The sequence below is a fragment of the Diadema antillarum genome, unplaced genomic scaffold (assembly GCF_040938485.1).
Source record: "Diadema antillarum isolate AM-2024a unplaced genomic scaffold, OU_Dant_1.0 seq00000998_RagTag, whole genome shotgun sequence".
NCBI classification, from domain to species: domain Eukaryota; kingdom Metazoa; phylum Echinodermata; class Echinoidea; order Diadematoida; family Diadematidae; genus Diadema; species Diadema antillarum.
The window spans coordinates 489,196-513,032 of NW_027271836.1; the positions used below are offsets into that span (position 1 = coordinate 489,196).

The 23,837-nt window shown below is 36.5% G+C and overlaps 1 protein-coding gene and 1 long non-coding RNA gene across 2 annotated transcripts in view; both read right to left on the reverse strand.

Annotated features, from left to right (window-relative positions):
- Nucleotides 1-3,342: 3,342 nt before the first annotated feature.
- Nucleotides 3,343-5,720, reverse strand: LOC139742387 (uncharacterized). The gene is made up of 3 exons (XR_011711672.1): nt 5,708-5,720; nt 5,105-5,272; nt 3,343-3,464 (listed from the first exon to the last, which is right to left on the reverse strand). It is a non-coding gene; the product is annotated as an uncharacterized lncRNA (long non-coding RNA).
- A 32-nt stretch (nt 5,721-5,752) lies between these two features.
- Nucleotides 5,753-23,837, reverse strand: part of LOC139742354 (uncharacterized) — a gene marked incomplete at its 3' end in the record, with an annotated part of 98,379 nt that continues 80,294 nt past the window's right edge. Inside the window, exons 4-6 of the mRNA XM_071652933.1 lie at nt 11,958-12,086; nt 8,118-8,183; nt 5,753-7,251 (exon numbers count right to left, since the gene is read on the reverse strand). Coding sequence (XP_071509034.1) covers nt 5,753-7,251; nt 8,118-8,183; nt 11,958-12,086 — 1,694 coding nt within the window. The remainder of the gene's footprint in view (nt 7,252-8,117; nt 8,184-11,957; nt 12,087-23,837) is intronic.

Genomic DNA, 23,837 nt, shown 5'->3' on the forward strand with positions numbered 1-23,837 from the left:
GGGCACTTGACGAAGGGTCGCCTGACGTGACGCGATGTTCCAACTGTGATCGCCGTACTTTAGTTTACAAACGTTTCAAATTGTATAATAATCTACACAAGAAATCACAGTTACTGAGAGACTCACAATTAAAGTCCGCCACCCTTCAGAGCTGAGATAAGAAAACACAGAGTGCGTTCAGTCCTCCTAGGCTAACACAGCGCTGAGCGCGTCCCGCCCTCTTAGCTATTTGATACGTTGTAACCGAGCTCTTAATTCGCCCGCCTGCGTATCCGAGCCGATCGTCCTTTTTTGTATGAAAAGTTTGTTTGCAAAAACCGATAAGTCCGTTTTTGAAGATTTTGAAGCACGGTGTCTGTCATAAAGTACAAAATAATACCTTTAAAATGATTCATTGGTCACTACGTATAAAGCAATATTTTTTAAGTTATGGTCGAAAGAAGCAACAATTTTCTTATTATTCTCTTTATTTTTCTGGACCTTTAATTGCAAATAATTTCCATTTTGCAAATATGGACTTATCGGTTTATGCAAACAAACTCTTCATATGCATAATGAAGTGCACCTGCCACTACATACACACACACACACACACACACACACATCATATCATACACAGTTAACTGTACCATAACTCGTTGCACAGGTTTTTAGTCCTGGCAAATAAAAATTCACGAATGACTCCCAATCTTGGCAAGGAGAGAGATACATTTGCTGCTGCACGTAATGAATCATCAGAAGATATTTATCAATACGTGGTTGTGAGAAAAAGGCGCTAAGTGAATAGTGAGAGCGCCGGACGGCATACACTATTAATATGGCAGCATAACCCCCATCGAGTTTCCTTCGGTATAAACTCTTATTTCCATGAAACAAATTCATTATTATTCACGAGTAATGTTACACTAGTCGAAACATCTTACTCGTTCTTTACAGGTTGAGGTCTGTGAATCAATTGTCGTGAAGAATGTCCTGGGTAGGTTCTCGCACGTGATACGGGCACGTCTAAGATGTGGCATATGACACAGAAATTCGGCTGCTGCTGTTGCTTCTGACTCTGAAATCCGACCCGAATCGATCACGATCAAGAGTTCGCAGATCTGCAGGAAATGAATGAAAAAACAAATCAAAAAGCGAAAGCAAAACAAACATTTGTTGGATATGGAATTTGACTACCCTGTTTTCATTTCCTTTTTTTTTTTTCTCTCTCTCTCTCTCTATCTCTCTTTGTCGCTCATTTCTATCATTGCTGCTTCGGAAAAACCAGGATGAAAGGCGTAATATTGAATGCTCGGAAAAGGAACTTAAATGACAAAATTGTGAGATTGGCCCGGAAAGCCTATTACTGTGGGAGTGATTATTTTAAGGCCAAATCAATTTGAAACCAAAGTGCAGTTTCAGAGTATGTTAGTGTAATACTGTTTGGCAAAACCCAAGAAACACCCCCCCCCCCTTATTTCTTTGCCAAGGTCCATGTCATTTGTAAGTGACTGATGGTGATTTCAAGATATTTGTCTCCGTGCTACGCAGTGTTTATGTATGTTGTACAGTATTCATTTAACTCTTGTCCTAACCCTAAACCTAGCACGATTCGCGATAGGCCTATTGGCTTTAGCGCCATGTAGCGGCTACGTGCTCATGACAGGAGGAAGCTGACCAGCTTCAGTCTGACCAGCGATGAAAACGGCAGAGCAAAGGAGAATATGTGCCGTTACCATGGCAACGGAGTTTACAACAAATTCGAACATGTGTGCTGATCCCCTTTTTTCCAAAGAACAGTATGTGCACCAAATTTGCATGAGCATTGCTCAAAAAATCGATTCATAATCTATACTCTATTTTGTCCTGCTTTAATTTCATGATATCCAACACATTCGAAAAAAGGCTTTACTCCGGCATTGTGGGCACCAAAGTTCTTGGACATTTTGCTTGAAAAAAAGGTAATTCTTCAATCCATAACATTTTAAATTTCATGTAATGTTTTGTATTTAGAATATCATAATATGCACTTCGAATAGCAACTCAATTTCCAAATTAGTTGAGTTTGAGTTTTTTTTTTCTTTACCCTGATACTACTGTGTGAGTCAAGCTCAAGCATTTTCATTGAAAAAAAAGAGACACCGTTTCCGATCACTAAAATCTTTCGTTCACCTGTACTAATATGTCGTTGCCATGGCAAAGCAATGTTTGCAATATTCAAACATATGACTTGAACATTTTTGGCAAAGATCAATGTGCGGGCTAAATTTCATGATCATTGCTCTAAAATGCGGAAGTAGCTCGATCACAAAAAAAAATATATGCCCTGATTTACTGCAGCAATAATAATACGCTGTAACCACAGCAACGCAGTCTCTTATATTTTAGAAAAGTGTTGCACATCTTCATAGATTCTCTATTTCCGGAATAAAACAATGATAATAACAATCATAACAAAAATGATAATAATGATAATAATAATAATAATAATAATAATAATAATAATAATAATAAATGAAATCCATGTTTGCGACTTTGGCGACTTGTTTTGTTTTCTTTCTTTCTTTTTTTTTTGATGCAGGGTCAGGTAATACTCTACCGGTTCTGCCTTTTTTAGTGGTCACTCAAATTGCACTTTGCGTATTTTGATGCATCTGTATATAGCAATTTTCGACCACTGCAGTTTACATGACGGTGTTCTATTTATCTTTTTCTCTACCAAACGAAGTGAAATATATACATATTTTTTGTTGAAAGATGATATAAACTTTGCCTTGAATGTATAATGTCGGCTTATATCATGATATCTCTTGAAACACAGTCATTTATGGCTTCTGTATGTCACTTTATTAAGAAAAAAAAGTGATTGTAGAATGGTTTTGCTGAGAGCTGACAAAACAACATATCCACATATAAATGTTCATGCCTTTAAAGTTGTGTTTGTGATTTTTTTTTTGCTTTAGTCATCATCCCTAAACACTTCTAGATATTTTTTCTCACACATTTTTATAACCATAAACCCCTTAAGCACTATTTCCTTAAAGCGTGTGCTCACACACAAAGATATGACACACATATTAGTTGATTGATGGAACAATTGCCGAAACCGATTCTATTGATAAACAAAAAGAAATAATTACACCATGAGGTTGATGTGTTATAAAATGAAATATATTATTTCAGACACCTTGTACAAAGTGAGTGTGCGTTGTACAAAGTGATGATTTTATTCAATAAGGGAAATGTCTGATGAAAAAAAAAAATATGTTCTGTTATATATAAACAAAGTAAAAGTGAAATACCTGGCAGGATTGCGCCATGTCGGCTGCTGTTGAGAAGAAACCATTGGGCAAATTGTGGCATCTCACACTGAAGGTGGAAAGACATGGCATTGTGCAAACCCAACGTGCCAAATATTTTCCCATTGAGGACTTATATTGAAGATTGTCATTCCAGTAACTTATGGTCAATGCAAGATCTTGTATCTGCAGAAAAACGAAACATCCCCACAACAACCAACAAAATTATCTGGCAAACATAACTTATGAGGAAACTAGAAATGTCGCAATGGCGACTGATATCGTCTCTTTGCCATCGTTGTATGATTCTTTTCATACTGTAGGTCTACAGTACAGTTCAGCAATGTGAGACGACAGTTTCACATGGTTGGCACAAGAAAAAAATGAACAAAAATTAAATGGGGCGTTCGAAAGATTTGAACGATCACAAACATGTCGGGTGCTTTGTAATACATTCCTTGAACGAGAATTTCATTTGGATGGCAAAATTATTTCAATTTATAGAAAACATCTGAAAATTTGGCGTTTTTCGTTTTAACCTTGACCCCTTATGTTTTGTGACCCCTCAATCTACAACCTTTTGTGAATGATTATTTCCAGGTACAATCCACTATTCACGACAATACTAGAAATGATCACTTGATCTTGATTTTTGTGTACGAAAATCATGCCTGGACAAAAATAATAGAAGCCACTGTGATATGAAAAAAAAACCAACATAATCATAGTCTTGTCATTTAACTTGTTGCATATCAAGCGCAATAAACATCTTTAAAAAAGTTACATGGATCTGAAAAACAGAATGTTTTAACAATGCATGCCTCGGTTATAATTTTAAGATAATGTGGCGAATGGGGGCTTACACCGTGGCGCATAAAGGGTGAATGACGTTTAATCAAGTGTATGCATCGAGCTATATATAAGTATCGAGAAAGTAGTGTAAAATTTACATTAGATAACATAATTTTAGAATTTAGCCGGATGTTTGACCCTTGACCTTTGATCCCATGAGATGTTATTTAAGGCAGTGAAATGTTTATTTCCTATAACACCGTGGAAATGCCGCCAGACATGGATTATAGCAAAGGCCAGATTCTGAAAGAGCAGACTCTACGCTTTAAAATGATATATAATTCAATTCAAATGCATTATTTTAACATATCTATATATTTACAAGAAAACACACACTCAAGAAAAATGTGACATGAGAAAAGAAGCTCTGGAGTACAAAATGAAGTACAATGTCAATTCAAGATCTTATTCTTTGCCAAACTTCGATAGCTGTGCGATGAATGGGCAAAAACAACAACAACAACAACAACAATAACAACAACAAACAGAGCAAAAGTGAAGACAGGATGTAGACCACCGGAGCAACATCAAAAGAATGTTTACCAAATTAAACAGAAATTTAGCATGCTCTATATTAAAATATTCTTTTAATAAATAATGCCAACTTTCAAAGAATCATCCTTTCAAATATCATAAGAGTTGAAACTGAAGAGTGTGCATTTTTTTAGAAATGAAAAGAGGTCTCTAATAAATGCCTAACCACATACAAAAAGAAGAGTTGCAGAAAAACTGTTGACAAAATACTCTTCAATTCCTTTTATGATATTAAATTTTAAGAATAACGTAGATCAAGAATAGATGTTTCAGACAATACGAAAACTCAATATTTCCTTGGTTGACCACTTTCACCTTTTCCTTTTTTTTCAGTCCTCACGTAAAACCAAGGGGTCCGAGTTTTTGTTGGTTTTGTGATACACTGTGACACACATTCCTGGCAAGCGCACATGTAATGTCGTTGTTGTTGAAGATCTTACCTGACAGGTCGAAGCCTTGTCTGCTACGGTCTTGTAGAAGTCAGTTTCAAATTTTGAGTTAAACAAGTCCATCGTTACTTCGCTCAGCACAGTGCTGGAACACATTCCTTCCGCCAGGTCAAGTAACAAAGTTCTTCCGCAGTTGGAACGGTCGATATGTAACGATCGCTAATGGGAAAGAATACTGACAGTTTAAACAGTGATGATCACTAAGAGTGGAATGCTAAAAATCCAGGGATCAAGGCAAATGAATAATTGTGATACTTTCAATATTTATATCTTTATTGACGTAATGCCGAGAAATAGACTTGTCTCTACTATACGAGTCATTACTGAGTGTCTTGGGTTTGACTCCATCAACACTGTTCTATGAGCCCTAAATACAGGTACAATACTGAATACGCATTATGGCGTTACGCCTCAAACTGGCCTCATAATACCATGAAAGAGTTTGATTTTTCTCAGCAAAAGAAGGTGAGGATTTCAAATTCTCTGACGTGCGCACACAGACAAACGGACACACGCTAGGACACACACACATACATCTTCAGCATATTGTTTCGAACATTTTTTTCCCGATTTGGAAACCAATGACCAACTCACCGCTTGGTTACAGTGCACCATGAAGACTACTCCAGACTTTGTGTGCTCTGACATATCAGGAGACATTCTGTATTTATCCCATCGTTCTCCCACTGCTTTAGCTGCCTCATCAGTGTGACATTCAAATGCAACGTCAACGCAGAAATACTGGTGGGCACATTTTGTCAATCCTTCGATAATATCAAGACGAATCTCATTTCGTAGAGTTGAGATGAAGTACAGCAGGTAGCGGAATTGCTCAAACTTGGCAAGGAGTTTGTTTTTCAGTTGGCTGTAGTCGGCGTGATTATTGGTGTACACATTTTCAATGTATACTCTTGCAATATATTCTTGGAACAATTTGTGGGGAAACGAAACGGTTGATAAAACGAGGGATTGAGTATTGACATTGCGCTGACGCCCCCTGTTGATGACATCTCTTTCTATCGTCAAAACCCCGACTCTGCAGCATGTTTCCAAAGTATCAGGACATTTTCTAAATTGGTCTTCTTGAAATGTCATATTGTTTTGCAACAACCCGGTCAATGCTATCTCACTTATGTCCTGAATTGCCCTATCCGCTTCCTTTAAATGCTCAAGGGCGTTCTGACTCCTTACATTTTGACATGCTTTTGACGCGTAGTGTTCTTCCAGGAAGTTGATCATTTCTCCAAAAATCTCAGAGAAAGTTTGCATTCTTGTCAATTCCTCTCGTCTCTCTTTACTGAATTTTTCCCACATTAGGCAAAGCATTGCACAGTAGATAGGAAACGGGGCCATGTTCGACTGGATTACATCATTTTCCTCCATGAAAATGATCAAGTCTTCTGCCAGAGTGTCCTTCTGTCTTATAAAGTATTTCTCGATATAAACTGATAAATTGTCCTTGTTAAATCCGTCAACTCTGATAAATGTGTAAGCTTCGGCAATCCTCTTCACAACAGTAAATTCATGTCTTCTCCATGGCCTTGTGGTCACAATTACCTTGCATGACTTATATTGCTCTAAACCTAAGATTCGAATGACTTCACTGCTGCTTCTTTCTTCGATTTTCCCGTTAAACTCGTCGAATCCATCAAACACAATAAGAATTCTATTCAAATTGTTCGAGATATATCCGTCTATTTGATCCTGTGTTGCTACATTTGAGTCAGATAAATACGTTTGCACTATACTACCTATACTTTTCCCGTCGGTCACATCTCGAAGAGGGATTACGAGCACCATATCGAAGTCCTGGAGAATCTGTCCCTGGCACCAATCCCAAGCAATCTTAGAGCACAGCGTTGTTTTACCCACGCCACCTTCACCCTGGATCAAAATGCGCTTTGAAAGGTTTGAACTTCCATCATTGGTTACAAGGTCTTCGTACGCTATAGGTGAAGCTTTGCGCATGTCACCTTGGTCTGATAGACTCAGATTTGTGTAAATGGCATCCAAGTTAACACTATCCGTAAAGTTTAGCGGATCCACAGTGACCTTGCGTCGTGACAACAGGTAATATGCCTTCAGCTCTTCTTTGATTTGCTGTACTTGTTCCTTCGTAAGTGATGGTGAGAGCGGTGCTAATGGCAAGCAAAACCAAGACAAAAATTAATTAAACATTGAAATATACTTATAATTATACGCATACTCTCCATACCTATGGTATTATATGCATGCACACACACAAAAAAAAAAACCCAGGTATTAAAGTGCATTGGTTATTCCTCCCTATTGTATATTACCAGGCCTTTATCACTTCACGACTATCCATTTCTTTTAAAAACTTTATAATTCAGATATGTTCCTTAGGCGTCATTTTATCTATGCAATGTTTACTGTTCATTTCAACATAATTATGTACAGTTTTTGATTTTGCGTTTCTTCACAAACATAGACCAAGAAGACCAGAAACTTGACGGAAACAAAGATGAATTACCGTACAAGTCAGTGTCACCTTAAGTATCATTTTTCATAAATTTGTTCACGTTTTCATTGCTACTATTCCATAGCACGCCTGAGTAACCCTATTTTCATTTATATAAAACTGCAAATCCTTCTTATTCCAATCATTCTTTTTAATGGATTCTACAATTAGTTACAGAACTTTAGTGTTGGGTATCAGGAATAATCTATAATTTCCTGTAAGCAATTTGGTGCTCTTTTGAACTTGTAAATATTTGCATTTGAATCTCTTGTGTTCTTCATTTTAAGTAATTCGCCTCTAGGCGGATACATGCCGATTCTCTTCGGGGAAAACAGAAAAAAAAAAGAATGCACAACTGCTCATAAGAATGTTCATTTATTTTTGGAAGCACCAAACCGTACTTGAATCACAATTCATAATTAATTAACATTACGTGACACGTAAAAACATGTGCATGTATAATGGTAAATAAGAATTAAAGAAGGAAAGAAAACATTGTAATTATTTCCAACTTCCCCATACCAAGCATTAATGTTTCTTCTTCATCAACTCGTTTTGGTCTCCGACAGCAGGGATTCCAGCCGCATCCTGTGAAGTATGACATCAAGAAAAAACTACAACATCAAATGGTGATATGATATTAAGTATATGATTATGCATATATTATATACATTTACCTGGGGCGCACGAAGACCGCTCCGTGCGCCCAATGTTAATGACTATAATGCACTGCTGTATATTAGCAAAGAACACTTTTTTTCCTTGAATCTTTCACAAGCTCTTCGTAAAATATATATATCTATATATATATATATATATATACATGTATATATATATATATATATATATATATATATATATATACATTTGACCCTGCATCACAAAATAAAAATCACTAGACAAAACTTTGTGAAGGGCAGAAAGAACTGTTTCAAAGCTTTGTAATGACACTTGATCTGATATGAATTAGCTCTCTTCACCTATTCAAATGAGGGACGAAATATGCACACTCCCGAGATGATTAGGAAAAAACAAACATGACGTAAAACACCATTAGAATTACAATTACCGCATTAAATTTATTTCTTACTTCCATTTTCATACCCCTCCCTTATAGCGCATAGAGACACTATACGGTAGCGATATGCGCTATATTGTGTAAGCACTGTATTATTATTATTATCATTATTATTATTATTATTATTATTATTATTATAGGTTTTCCCGGCCAATTTCGCACTTTTGTCAGTCCAATTCCTAATTGCTGCATTCAATTTAGCAAAATTTAGCATAGATGACATGTTCGGTAGTTCAATTTTATGATCTCTCCATTCAAATTCATTTTGGAGCATTCAAATTACCTTTAGCCTCATTCTAATTTACACTTTTTCAATTGAAATTCGTAAAACAAGCACCATTTCGTTATTCGTTCATACAATTTAGAATGATATAGTCACGTGATCACGGACATGCCGCACTCGTTCATTCAAATTCATTTTTGGGCATCCAATTTAACATCTTTTGCAGTCAATTTAGCACGCATGTTTATGCTTTGGTTCTTTCTTATTTTTTTTTTTTTTGTCAACATAGTTATTGTTTTGCAGGCGTCATTACATTTCATATTTTCGTACTTATTTTAGAGATTTTGGCAACAGTTTTTTTTCTTCAATGTGCTTAGTGATTCTTCCAGTCCGAAGATATAGTGCATCATGTGGCCACAACTTATCTGGCCGATGAGTGCTTTATTCCGAGTGTGCCGGTCACTTCTAGGAAGTCAAGGTCATGATCATCAAATGCTTCTATAATTCTTTTTCTGTCTTCTTGAGAAATACGTCTGTATCTAACTTGTGTTGTCATGACTGTAAGAAGATGAAGTAAATCTGTAGTATTGGTACATGTAGGCCTACAATGACATGTATGAAAGAAAAGGGGCGTTACAGAACAACTAACTCGAGTTATATATGGTAAAAAATATGATACTTTTACCGCTTAACAGTCCGTGGATGAAACAAAAAGTCACATAGAAATACGCGTTTAAATTTTATCACCTTTTCAAAAAAAAAAATAACATGACGTTAATTTGAATGAACATGTTAGGAATTTGACTGCCCATTCGCGAAATTGAATGACTTAAATACCCCTTTCGGCCAGTGTTGGCGAATTTGAATGACTGAAGAGCACGTGCCAATTTGAATGCTCGTTTTACGAATTCGAATGGCACATGTGCAAATTTCATTGATCGAAATGCTAAATTGAACGACCAAATTGCAATTTTGAATGACAGAATGTGCAGTGACGAGGATTGTCGCTAAATTGAATGAACCTTTTATCAAATGGACTGACAAAAGTGCGAAATTGGCCGGGAAAACCTATATTATCATCATCATCATCATTATAGGTTTTCCCGGCCAATTTCACACTTTTTTCAGTCCAATTCCTTATTTGAGCATTCCATTTAGCACAATTTTTGCCTAAATGGCATGTTCGGTATTTCAATTTTATAATATTTATATTCAAATTCATTTGGGAGAATTCAAACTACCTTTAACATCATTCGAATTAGCACTTTTTCAGTTCAAATTCGTAAGACAATCACCGTTTCGCAAATCGTCCATTAGATTTAGCATGATATAGTCACGTGATAACGTATACGCTGCGCTCGTTCATTCGAATTCATTCTTGGGCATCCAATTTCGCATTTAATGCAGAAAAATTTAGTAGACACGTTAATGCTTTTATTCCTTTTTTTCCACTTTCATTCATCATAGGTATTGTTTGCAAGCACCTTAACATTTCATATTTCGTATTCATTCTTTATTCTGATATCACCTTTGCAACAATACTTTCAAAATATGTGTATGTGTTTTTAATGCTCGACAGCAAAATTTCATTCGTTTGTTTTGACATTAACTGTGAAGAGGGTTCAATATACATCGTGATTATTTCTTTCATCTCATGTTTCATTATTTTCATTTGGTTGATGCTATATTGCGTTAATCACCATTTAGAATAAAGTTCTTAGATCAGCTCTAGCCATTAATTGGTCAAGTTTATTACAATCAAATGCTTCTATGACACTTTCCTTGTCTTCTTGAGAGATACGCCTTTATTTCACTCGTTCTACCACGACTGGACATAAGAAAATATAGTGAATCTATGGTACCGGTGCATGTGTAGTTCTGATGAGATCTGTAAAAGAAGAGGGCCGTTACAGAACAACAAACTTGAATTACATGTAATTAGTCTAAGATATCGTTGCTATATACTTAACAGTGTGTGAATGAAACAAATCACGGTTCTGACCTTTCAAAATAGAAATAACATTACGCGAAATTGAATGAACATATTTGGAATTTGATTGCCCATACGCGAAATTGAATGACTGAAATACCATTTTCCGTCAGTCATGTCAGTGCTAGCAAATTTGAATGACTGAAGAGCACGTGCCAATTTGAATGCCCGTTTTACGAATCGAAAGGCACATGTGCGAATTTCATTGATCGAAATGCTCAATTGAATGAACATTATTTTATCAAATGGATTGACATAAGTACGAATTTGGCGAGGAAAAAAAACTATAGTATTATCATTATTATTATTATCATTACTATTACTATCATTATTATTAATGTTATGGTGATTATTATTATTATTATTATTTTATTATTGTTATCATTATTATATCAGAATGAGCAGCTGATTGAGTAACACACTTAATAAATTAGCCTAAATTCATCCATTTCAAATATACTAATTTGCGAAGCAGTCTCTTCATTCTCCAAAAATTTATTTAAGTTGAAAGGGAATGCGTTTAGAGAATATTAATGAAATATAGACAGGGACAGAAGGGGTCTCTACTATATTTGGTTAAGTATAATCCACATAAACATGTTCTAGAAAACCAATAAAGATCACAGTTTCCTCAGTTGTTGTATGAATTTTTTTTTTCAGTAAAGTACATCAACATTATTGCTCTGTCAGAAAGTGCAAACAAATTAAGATTGACTAGGTTGACCCCTTTCACTATTTTAAGTTATATTATGAAATGGAGTCGTGCAACTTTTTGTTGGTTTTGTGATTCAAGTTCACACTATATAACTAAATGAATAAGCACACACACGCATTTCGCTTTTTTTTTTGTCGGTGTCACCTGACACTGCTAGCACATGTGAATATACAATCGTGGTTAGTATTTCTATGGCCTGTAATAAAAAATAAACTTATGCAAAATGCAAATTGATAATTTCGGATATAAGAATACGTAGAGAGAGAGAGAGAGAGAGAGAGCAATCTGGAGGGTTCGAAAACAAAGCACAAAACAAATAAATGAATGAATGATTAATGAAAAAAAATATATAACACCTTTTCTTGGTAGGAATTGCGGGTGATACTTTTGCAGAAACTTTCCAGCAAGGAGAAAAAGGATGGATACACCGACGGATACACCAATGACTAGTCCAACGATGAATTCAACATTGTTATCACGTTTTTCTGAAAGTTGATATTGACACAATGAAAAGCGTGTTATCCTTTCGTTACTCTATTTCATTGAAAATATGAAACATGTAAATAGTAATTAACAGGAACAATTGTGACCGGCGACAACGGTTTCAGGCAAAAGTCGGGAATTTTGAAAATTCATTTTTTCACTGAATCACATTGCCCATTTCCTAAGCTTTGCATTGATATAAAACACTTGTATTCTTTGGCACCATAAGTGGGCATACAAAGAGAAATAAAACGCACTTTTTAAGTTGTTAGCCTGACAAAATTGCGAGAAAACAGGCTTTGAAGATTCACCTCTTTCTCAAAGACAATGTCCGAGCGGCGATGCGAGGGGAGAATCACCCATCCGTACGATGGTGCCAATCGATGTTAAGCCCCGCCTCTAGCAACCACATCGCCTTCTGATTGGCTCACTGAGAGAGTCAAATTTCCCGGGCACCTTCCTCGGAGCTCAGCGTATGGAGCCGAAAAACAATGAATGCGTTTCGCTTGGTTTTGTTTAACAGTACGTCTTTCAAGATGGCGAATACGATAATTGCACGTACGGTGTACATGTACATGACGTGTATGGTGCACGTATTATGCAATGGCATCCACACGCCATGACTGTGTGCATATGTAACAGAAGCGGTGGCGAATCCACACATTTACAAATCGCGTTTTCATTGTGGTTGATTTGTCTTTATCATTGGCGACCCTTTTGCTTAAATTAAAAAAAAAAAAAAAAAAACCAAACACGACTCGTAAGTTTGGTGCGATTTTGATGTGTAGTATTTGAATATAATTGGTCACATGTGACCGCTCCTTTCCTCTTATCTGCCTTCCATTGAGTCAGTCTGCTGTCATAATCTTTACTACATGTACAAGTAGACAAATTTGAGAATATTTAGTTTTCTTTTCACACGATTATGTCATGCTACACGATTTTTGTTTCACTTCCGTTGTCGAACATTGCGTTAGAATAGTTTGGACAGAAAGCCAAACGAAGAGCACGCACTACAGAGCGAGCGTATAAACCACTATAGCAAGAACAATGGAGCATGTAATCATGCACGCGTGGACAAAGCATTCCCCACACGCTGCAACTGGTGTCTCCAAAAGCCGAATTATGTAAATGTATGCGACGCACCAGCCAATCGCATGCGAGACCATGCGCCGTAGCAACACTGGGGATATTGGCGCGGCGTTCGAAAGAAGCTCAAAACTGACGAGTGCGATCCAACATAGGGTGCTTAAAATTCCATTTTCGATAGGAAAAACTTAGTCTTATGCTATGAAATTTAGTGTAGATGTAGAAAACATATCAAAGATTCGATTTCTGCAAAAAACCTAAATCGACAAAAATAATAGTTAAAATCTTTGTACTCCGCCTAGAAGGGAATTTGCTCTTGCGACTTTTGCCTGAAACCGTTGTCGCGGGTCACAATTAACATGTTACAGCAACATTATGTCTAGGTAAACTGGGTAGTGCAAGAAAGTATTTGACTACTAGGTTACGCCAATTTTATATTATAGTTATTATCACTATATCACACAATATTAGAAAAAAAAACTCGCGGGACAGCCTCAAGGTTATCTTTTTTTTTTTTCAATGACGAATGTTTACATAATCGAAGTTATCGACTCGTACAGATATATTCTGGTGAAAAATCCAAATCCAAATTCATTACAACATTTTTACCTCTTTCCATGAATAATTTGGTAGAGCAAAAAAAAAATAGAAAAGGCTGATAAGGGGTAATTTTTTTTTGCTAAAAAAAACCAACAACTTTGTGCAAAACCTGATATGGGCAGAAGAGTGATTTCCTTGGTCGATAATCCATTCAGCGAGTCACCAATAGCTATACACATGAAGGTTTGATCCTTTCCTTGTTCAGTTGAAATGGATATCGTTTCACTCCTCTCGTATGTACTGTCGGATAGTATTTTCTGTCTTGAAACCACGGAATTCAGTCTTTTTCCAGATTCTTCAGTCCATAGCATGGAAATGTTAGGCTTGAATCCACTCACAGCACACGTAAGATTTAACGTGGTAGTACTAGGTGTGATAATTTGGTATGTACACCCATTCTGACTGGACTGAGTTTTATCGACGCATTCCTCGATTGTATGGTCCGATGCCATCGCTAGGGGGAAAGATAAAATAGTTGCAAAATACTGAATTAAAATGTTTGCCTTTGTTCTGTAGATTGTGTTTTGGGAAATGCAAACTGCGTTATCCAATTCGATGAAATACTTGCGTGGGGGTTGTTGTGCATCGAGCGGCAACAATATTGATAGTGAAGTCCAGCATTGTATTAGATTGGTATGGTACGTTACGGTAAGGTACGGCACGTAAACTTTTGGGGCTTTCGAGCGCTCTTCTGGCTCGGGTTTGGTACGTTGTTGAGAGCGTGTGTTCTGACACATCATTATTTCATTCGTTGTATTTACCAGAACAAATAAAAAAAGACAAAATGGAAAAAGTGTACTGAGATGAGAACATTATTAAAACTTTGCTGCTTGACCAATGTGCTTTGACAACGAGCTAGCAATAGCAATGAATATCTATATTCATATACGTTAAATACTGTGAAGTTGAAATTGCATTCTGCTGTTACATTAAGAGCATGAACGCCTGTAACCTCTCGTTAATAGGGAGATAACAATTGGCACGTTCAATAGTGGACTATGAAGCATGGGATCATTCATAAAGTAGTGCGCATGCGCATCCACGAGGTTATTGTTCGTAACTTGTTCGAACCTGTTCACCCTAAAGTTTTGCCGTCGTTTGGACCTACTGTGACGAATGGTGCGATATCTGGTAGCACTATATGCGATGCACAACATTACAACCTACAAAATGGGCGTAATCGACTTGATTCTGCAAGCAGGAGCGAGTGGAATTGGAGCGTAAATTGATGAAAACTAATACATTTTTTTTCTTACTGTGATTTACCTTTAAAGGGGATGGCTACTAACTGATTAGTGGGAATGAGTGGAAATGCGGAAATATTGTAATAGTTGTGCCAGCTCCATTCGATATTCTTATTTGCAAGACCTAAATAAGGCTTAACACTTAAGAAACTAAGTTCCTAAGAATAAGGGGTAAATTATATTGAGAGTTCAAACAAAGCTCACTATGTCCTTGTGCACGGCTTTGAAAAGGATTTCAGGGAAGCTTTATTGATTTTGAACAATAAACTATACCTTCTACCGTTTCAGCAAAATATCACTTACAGCTAACTGTCAAAAGATTGGAGAGCTCAAAATCCTCCAAGTTCGTCAAAACCACTTGACATAAGTAAAGACCCTCATCTGCCACCTCCAAGTCCGTAATAACGAGACTAAAGTTCTTGACGATGTCAAACCCTTTCTCCCAGCTCTTAAAAATACCATCGAAGAATCTAGCCTTGGTCGTCCTTCGCTGCTCACGTGAGCTACTCTCCTTGACCCAAATTACAGCTTCAGGCTCTCCTTCAAAGTTACATGGCAGCCGGATGTCGCCACCTTTCCATCCTTGAACGATGGGGGCAGTGTTTCTCACTGGTGATATTAACAGAAATGAAATAGTTAAGCCACGACAGTGGAAACGTTAACTTTTGGCTTGTCCTTCTGACTCGCCTGTAATTCGATTTATTTGAAGGGGATTCCACAAAGGAAATAAAGATTCCGAAAATTTAGCGTATTTATAGAATATGGCTTGAGCATTAAAGATTATGTTGAAACAAATGAAATACATTCCATTCCGGGTAAAAGAAACATTTCAGCATATATAATGAATGAATTTGTTTATTATCCAATGCAATAACAATCATTGTACATGTTTATAGTCGTATCAGTTACATTAAAAACGAGGATAATAGGAACCAGAAAATAACATGAATGCTAGTTAAGTCTGGCCCCTTACAGTTTATGCAGTTATAAAGTATAATTATTTCTTAGTTTATTACCGTTCAGTAATGTGTAACGGTTACCAATTATCAATTACTCTAGTACTAAAGAAAGGAAAAAATCTGATTAAATGGACAGTTTGTGACGTAATGAATCTATTTATAATAATCTCTAATCCATGTATATCAAAAACATAAACAATGTGTATACATAGCAAAAAAGTAGTATTTACATTTAAAAGGGTAAAATATACGCTAACAAAATGTCAGGAGTACATTAACTTTCTAACAAAAGTTCTACGACAGCTTTTCGAAAATTTGACCTTGATGGTTTCTTCCTAATTTTGATTGGTAGGTCATTCCAAAAAATTATACCTAGGTAAGATAAACATTCTTTTCCCAAGCTCGTCTTTACCTTTGGTATATAAAGATTCTCATCTTAATTTTTCCTTGTACTATATCCATGTTGAATTAATGAACAATATTCTGACAGCGAATGTGGCAAATTCTTATTAATCAAGTCATACATAGAACTACAGATAGATAATCTATACAGTTGATAAACATCAAGTATCTTTATATCCCTGAATAATGGTCTTGACCTTGTCATGTACGTACTGAATGTTATCACACGTAGTGCCATTTTTTGAATTAATAATATAGAATTAAGATCAACTTTTTAGATCCCCCCCTCAAAAAAAAAAATGATACCCTGTGATATGAGGCTGTTTGAATGTCTTATATAGCAAAATCAACATATTTTGGGGTACAAAGTTTCGCAGTCGGTATAGGATACCAACTTTTTTGGTTATACATAATTTTTGTTTGGCAATATGACTTTTCCATGTCAAATGTTTATCGTTGTCTACTCCAATAAAAGTTGTAACATCTACTTCATGCAGATCTGTATCCATGATCTGAATTCTGCCTTGCACATTAATTGCCTGTCTACGTCCTCTAATTAGCATTTAATTTGTCTTTGACAAATTTATAGTAACTTTATTAACATTACACCAGTCTAGGACTTTCTTTAATTCTGCGGTTACTTCTCTCAAATCTATCTCGTACTTTCCGACTGGAAATGTATGAAATAGATTGGAATCATCAGCAAACAATCTAAAAGTAAAGTAGTCACTTGAATGTGGTAAGTCATTAATATACAAAGAAAAAGAGTTGGTCCCAAAGCTGACCCCTGAGGTACACCGCCAGTTATTGGTTTGTACCCAGACAGTACCCCATTGAAACTTACAAATTGAAATCTATCAGCTAAATAATCTTTAAACCATTAGAGGGGCACACCTTGCACTCCATAATGTTCTAGTTTCTTAAACAAAATGCTACGATTTATGGTATCGAATGCCTTTTTAAAGTCAACGAAAATTCCTATAGTGACCATTCCTTTGTCTATCGACTTAATAACATCATTAATCAAGTTAACTAAGGAAAGCTTTGTACTATATTTCTTTCTAAAACCATACTGATGTTTATACAATAAATCATTCTTTTAAAGGAAATTAAGTAATGTATCATTAACCTTTTTTTCTAAAACTTGTGCATATAATGGAAGGATAGATATTGGCCGATAATTACCAGAGTTTTCCTTATCACCTTTTTTTAATATATAGGTGTTACTCTGGCCACTTTCAACGAATTTGGAATTTTTCCTGTGCGAAGTGAGGGGTTAAGAATATGGGTCAATGGTCTAGGAATAAAATTTGCTGCATCTTTTATTAGCCTGTCTGGGATAGTGTCATGACCACATTTTCATGCTTTATTTACATTCAGAGACAATAACTGACCGTCAATGGGAGTTCTTTGTTTCTGAATATCGGTTGTTTATAACTGTCCTGCCTTGTGAAGTACATAATACCCGCTAGTACTGCCAAATGCTTATGTTTCTTTTACGTTGGCGTACAATATACTTAAAATACAACTTACTTATTCAAGTTAAAGCTAGGTATACGCCCTATATACTCGTAAAATGTCTGTAGTTTTCTGCGTCTGAATTATCACGTGTATTATCCTTTATGACCTGATGTCCTGAGCGTTATCTACAATGTACGTCGAATAAGGGTTATTTGTAAATCAGTATTTAAACTATCCTAATATTTCCAGTTTAAATGTGTTGTTGATTATATAAAAACAAATGAACCATAGCTGTTGAAGTAAGCTAGCTTGAATAATTAGGTATTTTGTTTATTAGATTAAGTAGCTTAATACCCTATCACCGCCTTTAATTCAGCTCGGACTATTCTTAATTGCCTCATTGGTACACGTACAATAAATTAGCACAGTAAAACAGTGTTTACTATTACTTTGCCATGTGTTTCGATAATATTATACGATCTTTGTGACGATGCAATGGTTGTCCCAGGACATTTCTTTTTCTATTATTTTTAATTAGCAAGTCGAACACTATTTAATATAATGCCACATTGTAACTTTTTGAAGAATCTATATCAAATATGATTATTGTTAATAATATTTGGTGGCATTCGGATTGGCTTCCTCTTTTTAAATAGTTCTAGCATCTTTTTCCTGACATAACGGACAGAGCTAAGATACCACATGTGAAGAGATACACTTACCTTCTACAGCTAGGCCACACACAGACACAGCCAATGTTAGTAGCAGCACGGCGCCGTATTTTCTATCCATCACAGCAGCTTATGCAGTCAAAGGCTGAAATGTTTGGTAGAAATCAAGGCGAGGATACGTTTTAATTTCAAAATCAGGTAAAGTCTGTACATTCCTTTTACATCACATTTTTCAAAATGGGAAAAGAGTCGACCAAACCTCATGAAAGGTATGCACGTATAATGGTTGCAGTTATTGTACCCCTGGCAAGGTACTTTATCCTCATCCACAATCCTTGGTAAAGAACATTGGTACGCGGTTGCTTTATACAAATGTATATTAAATGCCTACTTAGTCATCACGTAAAACCACATATGCGCTATTCAACACAAGTCAATCCGTTTAAGAAAAACGAGATTCTTTTCTTACAAAATGTGTGTAAAGAGGTACGGCGTTGCGTTCTTCCTTGTGAAGCAGCCGACTGCTCACAAATGCATTGAGTTATCTCTATTTCGAGATCATGTGGTGTACACCAGGCATAATGTTTAACAAAGTGTTTGCCCTTTCATTGTAGAGGTGGTTCAAGGTTCAATGTGAGATATGTTTGCATTGCCATATCAAGTTGGCGGATGACAATGATCTCGAATGGCGCAAAGAACGCCAAATCACTGTAGTGGCCAAAGGCCAACCTTTATGTTATCAATATATTCTTCATGCTCGTGGTGTACTTACAACTTGGAGAAGTTATCATAAGAAAGACAAACAAAGCGATGCCAGTTCAACTGCGTATAACATTAATCTTGATAGAAGGATATCATTCAGAGGGGTGAAGGTTAAGGTGTGATTTCTTTAGTTTGTCTCCCTCTACAAATCAATAATGTGTTAAGATCGCAACTGCTGATCTGTAAATTAACAATAATGTTCCTTTTTCCGACATGTTTGTTAATTTACAGATCAGCAGCTGCGATCTTAACAAATTTAATTTGTAGAGGGAGACAAACTGAGAAAAAAATCACAACTGAACATTAATCTTGTCTGCACTCTCTTTGTTAGAAATACATACTCGGGAGATTGTCTTCTCTGGCTCGAGAAATACGAGGTCCGTATGAGACTGTACACACTGTACGCGTATAATAAATGTATAGGTAAAGGATCGATTGTATGCGGATACATTACGTTCACGGAGCTAAAAGTGATCACGATTCCACAACCGTATCCATCCCGTTCACGGTATTAATATCAAGAATCTACGAATAATCAATCGAAAAGACGCCTCAGCTGCAAAACACTACATCTACAGCGCCACATCCACAGCCCAGGAGTTGCATTAAGTCACTGATCTAAGTTACAAATCAAAAATTCAAGGAAACAATACTTTTAGTCCCCAACACCTTGTATTAGGTCAATCTCGCTGAGGTGGATACTTTCCACAATGAGTGTGCAAACAAAGAGCTAAGAAATGATTTAGTTGTCTACCTCATATTAAATTAGCAGCTGCAGTAAGCTTCCAATGAAAGACAAATCAGCTCCAGGGTATATAACCTATACGCAGTGTGACCACTTGTTAATGCAACGCCTTGTACTGATGTACACTTGTTGTTGATGTAATAGAGATAAATATAAATTCAAATCAGTTACCTTGGTAGATTCGCTTAGACACAACTTTTCGACAAATGTATGGATATTTTCATTCCATATTCCTCAGATCTGAAAAAAGGCCAACTCAGCTTTAAAGATTGTTTATTGTAAATCGTCCGTTGTGCGTCATTATTTTAGTTTTCTCTTGAAAACCCATGACGAATTTTTACAAATCTTGGCAGGAAAGATCCCTCGGGGAAAGGATTTCAATTTGTTGACTATTTTTAGGACATTTGACTCCCATTTCTTTTTCTTTTTCTTGAAAACACATTGCCATATTTTCAACGAAATTGGCAGGATGGGTACATTGATAGAATTGCAAATGGTCACTTTTCCACACTTAGAGAGACACAAAACCTTCAGAGGGTGGAAGCGGATGAAGCAAGCCTTCCATAATAAGGAATCTTTACAGATCTGTTTCACATCCAGTAGGTCTGAAAGGAGGAATAAAGAAAGTTAGTTCGACGAATAAGTGTATAAAGGGGCCTACAAGGGCCAAGGTCATGTTTTAAACTCCACATGTATAGTAATATGAGGAAGCGGTACCACAGGTAGTGGATCCATAGACTTAATGTTTTATTAATGTTCATTTACACGCAACAATTTCGAAGTTTATTTCTACGGAGTGATTTTTTTTTCACAACAGTTCCAAATAACTCACTAGTAAATGGATTACATGATACAGCGATCAGTGAGTAAATTGATACTGTTATCTGACTGGAGTTGAACCTGCAATCACTGATTATTTAAGTAAGCACAACCTTACTCATAACATTTTATAGCATTTTAGGCCTACGCATCGATTGAGTTCTATAATTAAAATGATTGAATGAATTGAAAAAAAAAATAATAATATCTGAGACTCACCTCGTATATGGCTCACTCTGTTTTTCGTTTGTTTTTTTTTATATCTCAGCCACTTTAAACCAATTTTCTTAGAATAAACCTTAATTTCTTCTTAAGATTATATCCCCCCCCCCCCCCCCCAAGGATTTTCTTTTTTGTCGATTTTCGCTTTTTGGCATAAATATAGTCAGTGGGCAATTCTTGTTCATATGACATATTCAGTTTTTTGAAAAAACAATGTTTGGAAAGCTCTTTTCTGTAACTGCCAAACGCAGTATCTACCATATTGAAAACTTTCGGTCATCTGCGAAGCCGCGCTTCCGCGCGAACGCTACAACACGTAAAACGGGTCAAAAATCGACGCATTTTTCCACAAAATCTGCCATAACTTTTAAGATATTTAAGAAGCAAACTTGAGGCGCCCGGATTCTGAATGTAGACACTTTAGGGATTATTTATGTGTATATATCATTATTGTAACATTTGTAGTCGTGACGCAAATTTGATTAGAAAAGTACCTTATGAGTAGATTTGTCTATATGGCGAACAGTCCAAATTTGACGAATTTGAGCTCATTTTGCCGTCTTGCAATTCTTCCACACGGGATATCTCGAGAACGGAAAGTCGTACGAACTTGGGGCGCGCGGTTTTAGAAAGTAGAGATTCTTCCCATTTTTGTGATATAAGAATCTTGTTCATTGGTTGAGCAGTCCTGACGCAAATAAGCAGTAAAGCTAGACTACCCAGTCACAATTGCTGTCATAGGGAACGTGTACAATCCACACAGAGCTATCACGTGACGAGACTACCAACGAAAATTTGAGCCGTTGACCTTCACTGTCTGCCGTCGTCAGCAGTGTGAATTCCTATGATTTCAAGCTTTTGTTTCTCGCCAAATATCATTTTCAATGCAATATCAAGATACAGTTGTATGTGAGACATTATCTAGATACGTAGCAGCCTTATGAGCAACATAACTGCTAAGTTTGGGAGCAAAAACAACCAAATATATTTCACATTCCTTCTCATTTTTCGACGATGGCTCTAGTCGGACTGGTGCATTTTCTTCGGAGGTGGTAATAATGTAAGTAGTTGCAACGGTCGCTTGCCACCTGCTGTCTGCAATCGGGTGCTTATATACACGTGTTGTGCACAGGTAATCAACTGAAATAATGTTGTAAAGGAATGATAAGGTCCTAGATTATATCTCAACTGGAGATTTAACCCGATTTCTGCCGCCTACACACAACACACTACGCGTGAAATTATGTGAACATGATGTCCCTCCACGCACGGTGCTGCAGGCCACCCCCGTTAACGTGTCGACTAGCCACTCGCCCCACACGCACTCACTTTCTCCAGCGTCTGCTACGTCGGATTTTCTGCGTGAATTAGGGCGAAAGTTTTCAATATGACTTAACTTGCACTGTCCCCAAGCAAAAACGCAGTACATGTATCTACAAAGCTAGACTTAATTACCAGACACTGTTATTTATATATGTGAATACTTTGCCGGTTGTTCTGTAATTTGAACGTAAATTACTTTCTTTAGATGTACTTGCTCAATAATGAAACATGATGTTCAAAATATCTAAACGAAACAATAATGATTAGTAAATATCTTGATGAGCTCGTGATCCTTATATAGAACACAGTGTGTGATTAAGACTAACCGAGTGTACATTAAAACAATACAGCACAACACTGTTAATGACAATTGATGCATGCAGTCAGCACATGGCCCGGCTAGTCAGCATGTACGGTACTTGGATGAAAACAAAATGTCGCGGGGAAAATTACTCGTGAGCCTAGCCCTCAAGAGAAATTCATCTGCAGATATTGAGTAAGTTATTCAAAACTATTTCAATATTTTTTTACTATAACTTATTAACTTTTTGTGAAGTAACTTTGTTAGGCCTAGACCCTAGTCAAAAATCCTCAGGCTCCGAATCCGAAAGTTTCGGCGAAAGGCTATGCAGACTAAGTCTAAGTCTAAGACTTGTCTAGACAGCAGAGTCTTGCGTCTCTTTTCTAACGTTTTAGCAGATTGTTGCTACTTCTTCCTCCCTGTAAGTTTCAAGAAATGTGCACGTTTATTAGCATAAAAAAACAGTAATATCTTGCTTTAAAATTTCTAACTTACGTCACTACACTAGACTAGACTTAAAGTAGATCTATGGCCTCTGCATGTAGTCTATCTTAATCTTAACTCTTTATGTGCCACGTTCGCACGTCCGACTCAGTCGACGACGTGCCAACTTCGCATATTCTGCTCAATAAACAAAGCCGCCGAAACTGATCGATAAATCGCTAATCCCCCGGTACAATGAAAGCGTTTCTCGCGCTTTTGTTCCTCTCACTTACGGCTTGCAGTCTATTTGGTGTTTTAACTATCAAGCGGTGTTCCTAACTAGATTCGCAATTACATTCTAAGTTTCTGTCATGGTTTTATGTGCAAAAGTCACGCCTTTACAGTAATGTAGCAATTGGCCATTTTAAATAAATATTGGCAATAGATTTGTCATACAATTTATATCAAAGCAAAGTTTGGCATTCCTCTAACACTTTGCTCACTATTATGTACAGCTTAACAGAAATTTGAAGAAGTTATACAAATTGGAAACACAGAATTCTTTCTCAAAGCATGACTACCTTCGTGTCTCAGAATAACGTCGCACACAGGGGGTTTCCACCATGGCACATAAGAAGTTAAATAACTTAAGAGTGACCCATGCAAATTTAAAGGCAAAAAGAACAATTTGAATCTCGATGCACCTATAATTCTAAAGACTGCTCCTCTTTT